Genomic DNA, 12,464 nt, shown 5'->3' with positions numbered 1-12,464 from the left:
GAACTATATAAACAAAATTATAAAAACAAAAACAACTTTTTACACAAATAAAATCAGATTTAAATAACTGCAGGGTCAATAAAATAAAAGTTATAATTTTGCCCAAAGTAGTTTATATGTTCAGTGCCATCCCATTAAACCAAAAAATTATTTTACTGAGTTAGAAAAAAAATTTGGAAAAACAATGTGAGGAATATCAAAGGAAATAATGAAAGAAAAAGTATAAAGGATGTTTAAGCATTATCAAATCTTAAACTATACTATGAGACAATAATTATCAAAATTATTTGCTGCTAGCTAAGAAATAGGCAGATCAGTGGAGCAGAATAGACGTGCAATTTAATGCAGCAAATAATTATAAATAAATATAGTAGTATAAACATAGTGAGTTAAAGACTTAAGATTTTGGGATAAGAATTCATTAATTGGTAAAAATTGTTGTGAAAACCGAAAAGCAGTATGACAAGATCAAAATGAATACATGAGCCAGATACAGAGATTTCACAAGAAAATTAAAGGAATATGGAACATATTACTTATCATGCTTATGGATAGGTGAAAACTTTATGAATAAACAAAGGCAAAGTTAGGTGTAAAATGAATAATTACAATTAGATTAAACTAAAAAGTTATTGTACAAATAAAATAAAACCAAGATCAGAAGGAAAGCCGAACATTGGGGATATAATTTTTATAGATGTTTATCAGACAAAGGTCTCTTATCTAAAATATGTGAAGAACTTTGTCAAATCTATGAAAATGTGAATCACTCCCCAGATGATAAATGGTTAAAGGATATAAATAGTCAGTTTTCCAGTGAAGAAGTCGAAACAATTTATAATATAAAAAATACTCTAAATCATTATTGACTAGAGAAATGCAGAGTAAAACAACCTTGATATATAATTTGAAACCTACCAGATTGGCTAAAATGACAGAAGAGGAAAGTAACAACTGGAGGAGATGTGGAAAAATTGGTACACTAGTTCATTGTTGGAATTGTGAACTGATCCAAACATTTTGTAGAGCCATCTGGAATGATGCCCGAAGAATTATTTAACTATTGAATGCCGTTTGGCTCCGCAATACAACTAGTTGGTCTATTTCTAAAGATGATTAGGGAAACAGGAAAAGATCCTGTATGTTCTAAAATGTTTATAGCAACTGTCTTTGTGATTGCAAAGAATTGGAAATTGCAGGGAAGCTCATCAGTTGGGGAATGGCAGAACAGGTCATGGTAAATGATTGCGATGGAATACTACTGTGTTTTAAGAAATGATGAGCTCTGTGATTTTAGCAAAACATGAAAAGTCTTGCATAAAATAATGAAGTGTGAAATGAGCAGAAGCAAGAGAACATTGCTTTGGGGGATGTAGCCAAGATGGCAGAGTAAAGACAGGGACTTGCCAGAGCTCTTCCCCGTACCACTCCAAATACCTGTAAGAAATTACTCTAAAAAATTATACAGCAGCAGAACCTACAGAAAGACAGAGTGAAGCAAATTTCCAGCCCATGACAACTTGGCAGGTTGGAAGGAAAGGTCTGTTGCACCAGACTGAGAGAGGAGTGCAGTCTAACACAGCCCCAGCCACAGAAAAAGGAGAGCAGGCCACATGGCACTGAATCACAAGCAGGTGTGGCAGTTTCTAGGCTTCTCAGTGCAAAAACACCAAAGACAATTTAGAAGGTGAGTAGGAAAGGTCTGTCAGACCTGGGAAATAGAGGCGTGCAGTTAAGCTACAGCCCCAGCACATCCCTGTCTGTAGCAAACTGGGAGGAGGCCTTGGAAGTGACTGCAGCAGTGGCGGCAGTGGCAGTGTCTGCTTTGAGAGCTACCAGCCTACAGATGGTAAGGGGATCAAACAACTGGTCAGAAGAAAATTACAGGATTCTCTTTGCTAGCACTGAGGCAGGACTCTGTTGCTTTGCCTATACTTGGTTCTGGGTCACAATGCCAGGGTGAGGAAGAGGGCTAGTGTGGCAGAGTTCATGGTGGCAGTGCAGAGGGAACACTCCCTACAGTTCCAAGGAAGAAAAGAGTGCATGTGCTCACTCACAGGCCAGGAGAAGGGGAAACACCTCTCTTTAGATCATACCACCTTAGAAGAACTGAAAACTTATAGGCCCCTATATGCCATCTCTGAAAACAGCTGTGCAAAACACCTGAAGCTTGGGACAGTACACCCTCCACACTGGAAGCAGAGCCCTACCTTAACATAGAGCTAAAAAGTCAAGTAATTGGCTGAGAAAATGAGCAAATGGGAAAAAAAGACTCTGACTATAGACAAGGAATATCAAAGCACACACTCAGAGGAAGACCACAAAGTCTAAGCTCCTACATTCAAAGCCTCCAAGAAAAATATGAATTGGTTTCCAGCCAGGGAAGAGCACAAAAAGGATTTTGAAAATCAAGTAAAAAAAAATAGACAAAACTGGGAAGAGAAATGAGAGTGATGCAAGAAAATCATGAAAACAAGTCAACAGCATACTAAACAAGACCCACCAACAATACTGAAGAAAATAACACTTTAAAAAATAGACTATGGAAAGGAGGTCCAAAAAGCCAATGATGAGAAGAATGCCATGAAAGGCAGAATTAGCCAAATGGAAAAGGAGGTTCAGCTCAAAACAAAAAGAAGGGAAAAAGAGGAAACAATGTAAAATATCTCATTGGAAAAACCACCAACCTAGAAAATAGATCCAAGAGAGATCATTTAAACATAATTGGACTACCTGAAAACCATGATCAAAAAAAGAACCTAGCTGTCACCTTTCAAGAAATTATCAAGGAAAACTTGCCTGATATTCCACAACCAGAGGGTAAAATAGAAACGGAAAGAATCCATCTGACCACCTCCTGAAAGAGATCCCCAAAGGAGAACTAGGAATATTGTACCCAAATTTCAGAGTTCCCAGGTCAAGGAGAAAATATTTCAGACAGCCAGAAAGACACAGTTCAAGTTTTATGGAAACAATTAGGATAACACAAGAGTTAGCGGCTTTTAAATTAAGAAATTGGGAGGGCTTGGAATATGATATTCTGGAGGGCAGTGGAGCTAGTATTACAACCAAGAATCACCGACCCAACAAAATTCGGTGTGATCCATGAGGGCAAAAATTAATTTTCAGTGAGATAGAGGAATTCCATGCATTTTTTGAGAAAAGACCATAACTCAATAGAAATTTTAACTCAAGACTTAAGAGAAATATGAAAAGATAAGCAAGATTCCTTCATGGAAAGATGATATATAGTAACTCATGAGGCCTTTTCATTATTAGGGTAGTTAGAAGGAATATATACAGAGACAGAGGGCACTGGGTGAGTTGAATATGAAAAGAGGATATCTAAAAAATGAAATTAAGGGGTGAGAGAGGAATATATTGGGAGGTGAGAGGGAGAGGTAGGATGGGGTAAATATCTTACATAAGAGAGGCAAGAAAAAGTTTTACAATGGAAGGGAAGGGGGGGAAGTGAAAGGGAGTGAGTCAATCTTATTCTCTCCAGATTTTGCTTAAACAGAGAAGAACACACACAGTCAATTGGGTATCTTACCCTACTGGAAAGTAGGGGGGAAGGAGATAAGAGGAGGGAGATGATAGAAGGGAGAGCAGATTGGGGAGGGGATAATGAAAAGAAAATGCTTTTGAGGAGGGACAGGATCAAAGGAGAGAGTAGAATAGGGACCAGGATAGGATGGGGGGAAATAATTTTTCACATGACTATTATGAAAGTGTTTTACATAACTGCCCATGTATAACCTATATTGAATCACTTGCTTTGTCAATGAGGATGGGTGGGAGGGAAAGAATTTGGAACTCAAAAGTTTTGAAAACAAATGTTAAAAATTGTAACTGGGCCATAAGATACACAGGCAAACACTTTTAAGGAGGGACAGAGTGAAAACAGAGAGTAGAATAAACAGGTAGGTAGGAGAGGATGGAAGAAATACAGTTAACAACAGTAATTGTGAAAAAAAATTGAAGCAAGTTTCATTCAAATTTATAAAAATAAGAGCCACTGGGGCAGCTGGGTGGCACAGTAAATAGAGCACCAGCCTTGGAGTCAGAAAGACCTGAGTTCTAATTCAGCCTCAGTCACTTGACACACTTACTACCTGTGTGACCTTGGGCAAGTCACTTAACCCCAATTGCCCTGCCTTCCCTCTTGCCAAAGAAAAAGACAAAAAAGAGCCATTCCCCAGCTGATAAATGATCAAAAGATATAATCAGTTTTTGGATGAAGTAATTAAAGTGATCTATAGTCATATGAAAAAATATTCTAACTCACTATTCATTGGAGAAATGCAGACTAAAACAATTCTGAGGTACTATCTCATACCTATTAGATTGGCTAATAGATGAGAAATGATAGATAACAAATGTTGGAGGGGATGTGGGGAAAATGAGACATTAATGCACTGTTGGTGGAGTTGTGAACTGATTTAACCATTCTGGAAAGCAATTGGAACTATGCCCAAAGGGCTATAAAATCCTGTATACCCTTTGACCTAGCAATACTGCTGTTGTATACTGTAGCCCAAAAGAGGTAAAAGACAAAAAGGAAAAGGACCTACACATACAAAATTATTTACAGCAGATCTTTTCTGGGGTTAAAGAATTGGAGAGGATGGCAATTAATTGGGAAATTACTGAACAAGTTGTGGTACATAATTATGATGGAATACTGTTGTACTATAAGAAATAATGAGCCTGATGCTCTCAGAAACACCTGGAAAGATTTGCATGGGTTAATGCAAAGTAAAATGCACTGGCTACAAAGTAAGTAACAGCAATATTGTAGGATGATCATCTGTGAAAGACTTAGCCAGTCACAGCAATGTAATGATTCATGACAACTGTGAAGGACTTAGGATGAAAAATGCCATCCATCCCAGAGAAGGAATCGGTGTCTGAATACAGATTGAAACATACTCCCCCCCCAACTTTCTTTATTTTTGTTGAGTGTGTTTGTTCTTTTGTTTCACAATATGACCATCATGAATAGTTTTTGTGTGACTACACATATATAACATATAAGGAATTGTCTTCTCAATGAGGGGGGTGTGGAGGAAAAGAGGGAGAAAATTTAAAAAGGAATGTAAATTGTTTTTACATGTACCTCAGAAAATTAAATACTGAGAAAAAAGCATGACTTTGAGCCAATGAGTAATTTTGTCTATCATAAATACTCAAATTAACTTATAAAGGACATATGAGTGAGGATGCTATCAGCATCCAGAGAAAAAAACTGATAAATGGAAGTATGTGTAGAATAATTTACACACACAACAATGGTAACCATCTCTTGTGCAGAGTTAAGAAAAAGAAATTTACATGATAATTTTCTTGTATATTTTAAAGGAATTGCAAGTTGTGAGTAGTCAATTTGCAGTTGTACTATGTTATGGAAATGTTTTTTGTATTCCATGAATTTTAAAATTTTAAAAAAATTTATTTTAAAAGTCTCTTCAGGTTTAGTGAACCACCAACTCTGCTTTTGCTTTGGCTGCTGTGTTCTGCTCTTGGATTTAAGCCACATAGCTAACCTTTTCCTTCCACAACTTGTTCCTTGCTCAGTCACAGTCAATGCTCAGGACTTTTCCTTTTTGTCCTAAAATTATGACCAAGTTTTGAGTGATGGGCTACAGATTTGACAAGAGGGCACCTGTTCATGCACCCAGCACATGCACAGAATCTCTTGGGACCTCCTTTTGGTGCCCTCTCCCTGCTTTCTCTCAGTCTTTGGGTAGCTAAATGATCATTACCATGTCCAGCACATGTTCCTGTCAGCTCTTGTTCCCAGTCCTCTCTCTCCGTTACCCTAAATCTTAGCTTTCCTATTCAGAATTCAGTCTGGTGCATAAACATGTAGAAGAAATAAAGAAATAAAAATGAACTTAAAGTTCTGGAGGAAAGAATTGAAAAATAAGTAGCATGAAAAGAAATGTGTAAAATAATGTAATAGAAAATTATTGTGCCATAGATAACGATGTAAGACCCTCTTGCTGTTTCTCATAAACCGCATTTCATCTGCATTTCTGTATCTTTCCATAGGCTGTCTTTTCCTCATATTAGAATTCACTCTGTCTTCACTGTCACTTCTAATAATCTCTAGTTTCCTTCAAAGAAGCTGAAAAATCACTTCTTGTCACTCATTCATTTGATCAGTCAATAAGTATTTCATAAATACTGATGACATACCAAGTAATGTGCTAGGCACTGGGTTTATAAACATATTTTATCCAGAGAGTGTCTATGTAAATATTTAAATATGTAGAAAATAGAAAAGTCAGTAGTGAAGGCTGGAGGGAATTCGCTCCAGCAGTGGAAAGGCTGAGAAGTGGATGAGTTCTAGGCATGGGATACAGCTAAAGACATCAAGATGGTAGATAAAGTGCTTTGTAAGAATCATTTGACCATAATGTGGAGAAAAGCAAACAATATATAACAAAACTTGGTAGATTGAGATTGTGCTATGATTTACGTTTGTAGACATTAATCATAAAAGTGATAACAGCATGGTAACTTTTCCCTAGTGTATTTGCAAAGTCCTTTCCCCATAATTGTTTCCTGCAGCTGGCTTTTACTAATGGGGAAACAGATGCTCTGATATTTAGGACCTTGTCAGTGGTCACAGAGGTAACTTGGTGGCACAGTGGATGAAGAGATAGACCTGAGAATTATCTTCCTGAGTTCAAATTTGACTTCAGACACTTCCTAGCTGTGTGACCCTGGGCAGGTCGTTTAATCTTGTTGACCTCAGTTCCTCATGTAAAATGAGCTGGAGAAGGAAATGGCAGACCACTCCAGGATCTTTGCCAAATGGAGTCACAAAGAGTCAGACATGACTCAACAACAACAACTGTGGTTACAAAGTTAATAATTTGTCTGAGGTTCAACTGGCTTTTCACTATACTCTGCTGCTTTTAATCTACTAGTCCTACTCTTGATCTTTAGGGCCAACTAACAGAACCTCAGATAAATAAAAATGCCTACTGTCTCCTTAAATGCCGCATTCTTGTACTTTCTTCTCTTGATCTCTTTTTGTCAGTCTCTTTTTCTCTTTCATTATATCACTTGTATAAGGCCTCTGTGCTTATAAAACATAGACACTATTCCTAATTTGACTATAACTTATAGGAAACAAATTTACAAAGATATTATTTCATCAGTAAGTAAAGACAAATCTTCACTTGTAGTCATGGAACCAAATTGCAGACTTCAGGCTGAAAGCTTTTTGAAAAATGTGGTACAGTGAACATCAGAAATCACTTCTAATAGAATAGAGTCTAGGAACAAAGACTACTTTTTCTTGTTTAGCCACATTTTTCTTTTGATTTAAATTTGATAATTTCACTTTTTCCTCAAGTTGGAAGAAGTAACATTAATAATCCCTGACAATTAGCTGAGTTTCCTTTTGAATATGTTAATTATTAATAAAATTTTTGAATTTATTTTAGAGCAATTTTACTATTCTAGTTATGGCATGTTCTCTTTATTTGTTAGTTTTTATGCTGTGACTACAGTGTCTTTTGTTAGTTCAGAAACGATCTTTGTGATTGGTGTTACCAGATTTTAATCCTGTTGGGCAGGCAGAAGTGGGGGGAATGGTTCTCATAAAATAATGAAAATTTTCTTTACTTACATGTTCAATCATAATCTGCATAACATTTCTGCATCTGTCATCAGAGAGGTAAAACAGGTTTACAGCTAGTCTTTTCTTAATATTGCAGTGGAATTGGGGGTGAGGCTTGGCCAAGGGGGTTAGTATTTATGGTGCCGGGTTCTTGAAGTCAGAATCAGGTAATAAGAAATCGATGAAGAATGAAGCAAATAGCCATTTATTCTGTCTGGCTGGAGTAGATACCAAAAGAGATAGTGTATCAGTAACACAATAAACACAACATCAACAATAATCGTGAATATGCCTGTGTATCACAAAGGATGGGAAACACTGTTGTGCCGAAAAAAGCGAAGGAGACCCAGATGTAAATTTTGGTGTGGATTTATTCAAGCGTGCCACTGTTCAGAGTAAAGACTCAAATCGAACAGCCCTGAGCAGGGGTAGGATCCGGTTATTTAAAGGGAAGGAACACAAACTGATTTCCGTGGAGCTGGGAACACAAATAGTGGGACAAGCTGGGGCAGGATTATTTCTGTGGAGAAGGGAACACAAACAGTGGGATCCATGGAGATGGGAGTACAAACAATGGGGTGAGCTGGGGCAAGATGGAGGGTAAACTGACAGGGCGGGGGGTGGGGGGTTGGGCACAACATTCCCCAATTTTTTTTCAAAGTGTGTCAATTTCTTGACATATTTTCAGAGAATCTGTCACAAGAAGCAGGGGGACTAGAATTTGCAAACGGGTAATGGAGATACTTAACCAATAGAATTAACAGAGTTTATGCAGTACTTGACAAATTGCAGAAAACGATTAATGAGGCAGGGGCCCACGACCAGAGCTATAATGAGGAGGAGGGGTACGTCGGGGTTTGGGAGAGTCCAGGACTGTTTGTTCCCTGTAGTGATTACCAAGTAGAGCTTGGCTTGGGGGCATGGGGATTGGGGTAACAGGAGAATCAAGAAGAGGGCTGGGACAGTCTTAGCCTTTGGGGGTCCTCGAGGGGCTCTGCCTTCCATTGTGCAGATGCAGCTGCCTTCACCCAGCTATGGTGGAGCCAGACAGGAATGGACCAGAGGTTGTATGTTTCCGGATTAGGACAGAGTCCCCAGGCTGGAAGCAGTGGAGGTGGTCAGAATTCAGAATAGACGGGGCTTCCCGAACAGATTTATGAAGCTGAGACTGGGTATGTTGCAGACCCTCTGGGAACTTAATGAGGAAAGCGTTAATAGGAGGGGGCCGCCCAAAAAGAATTTCAAAGGGATCAAACCTAGTTTATTAGGGGTGCATCATCTGCGGAGCAGGTCCAGAGCGAGAAGAGTCACCCAGTTTTCCTGAAACTCTTTAAGGGTGGTTTGCTCGTTCAACCAGACCAGAGCTCTGGGGGTAGGCACAGTGCAATTTCCATTCTGCCCGTAAAACTCTGGCCACACCCTGAGAAATTTTGGCAAGAAAGCTATGGTTGTTACGCGAGCCAGTGCTAAGGGTAAGGCCCAAACGGGGGATCAGTTCATTCGAGAGTTTCTTTACAAGCACTGGGGCTTTCTCTTTCTTCAACAAAGACCAAGAGGCAGTTTAAACCCCCACTGCCGGTGGTTTGACTTTAGTTAAAATCTACTTCCCAATGTTTCCAAGGTTGCGTTCCCTGCAGCCTTACCTGCAGCGGTGCTGTCTTTGCCTGTTTTGCGTTCACTTGGGCGCAGGAAGAGCATCTGGTGACTGTTCTGGTAAGGATGTTATCTAGGTGGGGGATGTAATATCTGTCCCTGAGTAGCTCCCCAAGCTTTCTCGACCCCAGGGTATGATCTGATGTAGTCTTCCCACCCAATTCCTCCCCAAGACCTCAGGAACAAAAGTTCGGCCATCTCCCTGAACCCACCACCCGGACTCCTCCCCCCCCACTTTTTTCTTTTGGCCGAGAAGGAATCATCCGAGGGTAAATAGCAGGGAGGAGAAGTGGCGGAGGGGAGGGGGGGTCTGAAACAAAAGAAAGGGGGCAGCGTCCGAAAGAGACGTTGCCCAGGCAGCGGCATCGGTGCCCAGTTGCCAGCTGCCTCGGGGGAGTTTCATATGACTATACAAGAGTACTAATTTACCCAATTATTTGACTAAAAAAATTTTCCATTTCTCCCCATGAAACCTTCTAGGTGTTTGGGTATCACAACTTGACAATAATAGCAGTCTTTTTGACAAATACCTTTTCTTTTTAAAGCTTTTACCAGGACCTCACAATCAAATTTTAATTTTTAAAAGAATGTCCTAAAAGCCAATTATTAAAAATTAGTCCTACTGAGTTTAAAAGCCAGGTTCAGAGGTCAGCTAGTTTCTGACCCCACTGTTCTCTCTCTTTCAGTAAAACTTCCACTTCCAGGCTTTCCCAACTTACTGTACAAATAGGGATCCCAGTACTGCTGCTACAAAACCTGGAAGTTTATAACTTCTTAAATTAAACTTCCTTAAATCCAACAATACCATAAACAGATGTCATGTATTTAAATCTTTTAAAACCATAATTAACTAATTACCAATCTGGCTGGATGTATTTCCACCTTCATCTTATCACCATTGACGTAAACTTCACATCTGAGAAAATTCACACATGAAGCAATTCTATTTAACTCAAACGTTTGTTTTTGCCAATTAATATACTAAATGCTTTAACAATTATGAATACTATTACAATTTGGAATCACCTGTTATAACCAGGTCAGTTTAAAGTGACATACTGGACCAATATTCATGTTAAATTTAATAGAACCTACTCATAGATCTAGTCCAAAGGGTGGGTGGACATAGATTTCCATTTTTCTATAACTTCATCTATTGGGTTTTTAACTCAGGCTATCAAACCTTTTACTCTAAGCTGCTTGCTCAAGATTTTAATTTACTTATCTTCCACTTTTATCACAGCCTCTTCTTACCTTTTCCCTTAAACTTTAGTGACAAGCAGTAAAATTAATTCTAACTTATCTTAAGCATTAAATTAGGAATGACATATCTTCACTTTTCATATTTGGTTCAATTCTTTTCTGGTTTGGGTCCCATTACACAAAAACTTTTCTCCTTTATGTAGGCAGAAAAAGGGTTAAAATACTTGTCTAGCTGCTTCCCTTTGATCTGATCCCTTCTTTTTTCTTAACCCTTCCTTATCTTGAAACTTTTGGTGCAGAGAAGTTCAAACGAACTTTTCCCACGTACCTTTAAGTCTTCCTCCTGCTGAGATAACTCTGCCTTTTGAGCGGAGGTTATGCCAAAGCCCCGAGAACTCGGTCTTAACACTTCTCAGGCTTTCTTTTCTCACATACCCTGTTTTCTCCCCGTTTGCAACATAAATCATTCTCCTGCCACAACATGACTTTAACTTGTGGGTATTTCTCCTTATGATGGTAAACTTTAACCAGACTATGGACACATAGACTGCTCAGCTCCCTCCTCAGGAATGCCAGTGGGATAGGGAGGGGCAAGAGGGCAGTTTACTGACTGCTTCCTCAGCTGCTGCTGCTGCTGCTCTCATTCACACAGACACAGACACAGACACAGACACACAGACACACACACAGACACACACACACCCCGAAACACAAACACAAAATGGAGAGACACCCTGGGACAGAAACCAGAATCCAGAAACGGGCAGAGGCCTAAAGTCTTAGGCACGCCTGGGAGATTGGTGTGTTTTTTTTTTCTTTACTGACCACTTAAGCTGTGGCTGGCCCCAAATCTCCACCAGAACCAGAAGGGAATTCCCACCAGACAGAAACCAGAAACCTAACTTATCCTCCACGGCTCTGGAACATCTCTGAGACTGGGCCCCCTGGAGGTCTGGATCCACAAAAGTCTGAATAGAGGGCAGGTCGGCTTCGAGGGGCGGGTCAGTTCTCCCTCCAGGTCCAGGGCTCTGGAACGTCTCAGAGGCCTGCTCCCCTGGAGGTTGGGATGAGGAGATACCCACTACCCAAGGACGAGACCCTTCCTGACCTGGGTATCAGGGGGTGCTACAGGCCACCCCCAAATCTCTCTGGGGCCTCCAGAAATATTGTGTCGATAAAAGCAAGCGAGACCCAGATATAAATTTTGATGTGGATTTATTCAAGCGCATCACTGTTCAGAGTAAAGACTCAAATCGAACAGCCCTGAGCAGGGGTAGGATCAGGTTATTTAAAGGGAAAGAACACAAACTGATTTCCGTGGAGATGGAAACACAAACAGTGGGACAAGCTGGGGCAGGATTATTTCCATGTTAAAGGGAACACAGACAGTGGGGTCTGTGGAGATGGGAGCACGAACAGTGGGGTGAACTGGGGCAAGATGGGGGGTGAACTGGGGCAAGATGGAGGGTAAACTGGGCAGGGGGGTGACGGCACAAAAACTCTCCACATAGAAGGTAAAAGAAGTATAACATTTATTCTGACACCAGAGAATCATATCCTATAACCAAATGTTCAGTTCCCACAGCCAGTAAGATCACTTTATTATAATAGCAAGTGTGTGAGGTACAGGGAAGCTATGTATAAATATATATCTATATCTATACTAAGAAATGTTTAAAAATCAAGAAATAGGGAAGTGGAAAAATTCTGAGGCTGTGAGAGTCTGATGGCTCAACCTCTCGGAAAGTTTACCCTGAAACTTTTTGTTCTTTCTTCTGGTTCTGATTTAAAGATTTGCTCAGTAAGAATAGGGTCACTGTGACCTCCTTTCCTCTACTGTAAAAATACTGTAGAGGAATGGAGAGGGTCTCCCCCTCCTCTTATCCTATTCTCTTTCTTTAGATTTATAGATGTCACCTCAGTTGTAATCATTAACTAAGGGAATGGGAATTGGAGTTTCTGTTCCTCAATT

General features: G+C 39.7%; 1 protein-coding gene across 1 annotated transcript in view; it reads left to right on the top strand.

Annotated features, from left to right (window-relative positions):
- The first annotated feature begins 7,201 nt into the window (after positions 1–7,201).
- Positions 7,202–12,464, top strand: part of LOC118833333 (protein FAM122A-like) — a 48,888-nt gene continuing 43,625 nt past the window's right edge. The window contains exons 1-3 of the mRNA XM_036740695.1: positions 7,202–7,249; positions 7,944–8,064; positions 9,258–9,349. Of these exons, the coding sequence (XP_036596590.1) occupies positions 7,202–7,249; positions 7,944–8,064; positions 9,258–9,349 (261 nt within the window). The remainder of the gene's footprint in view (positions 7,250–7,943; positions 8,065–9,257; positions 9,350–12,464) is intronic.

Source organism: Trichosurus vulpecula, unplaced genomic scaffold (assembly GCF_011100635.1).
Source record: "Trichosurus vulpecula isolate mTriVul1 unplaced genomic scaffold, mTriVul1.pri scaffold_31_arrow_ctg1, whole genome shotgun sequence".
In the NCBI taxonomy this organism is placed as follows: Eukaryota; Metazoa; Chordata; class Mammalia; order Diprotodontia; family Phalangeridae; genus Trichosurus; species Trichosurus vulpecula.
Note: the sequence above shows the minus strand (reverse complement) of the source record. Positions and strands in the feature narration are given on the sequence as shown.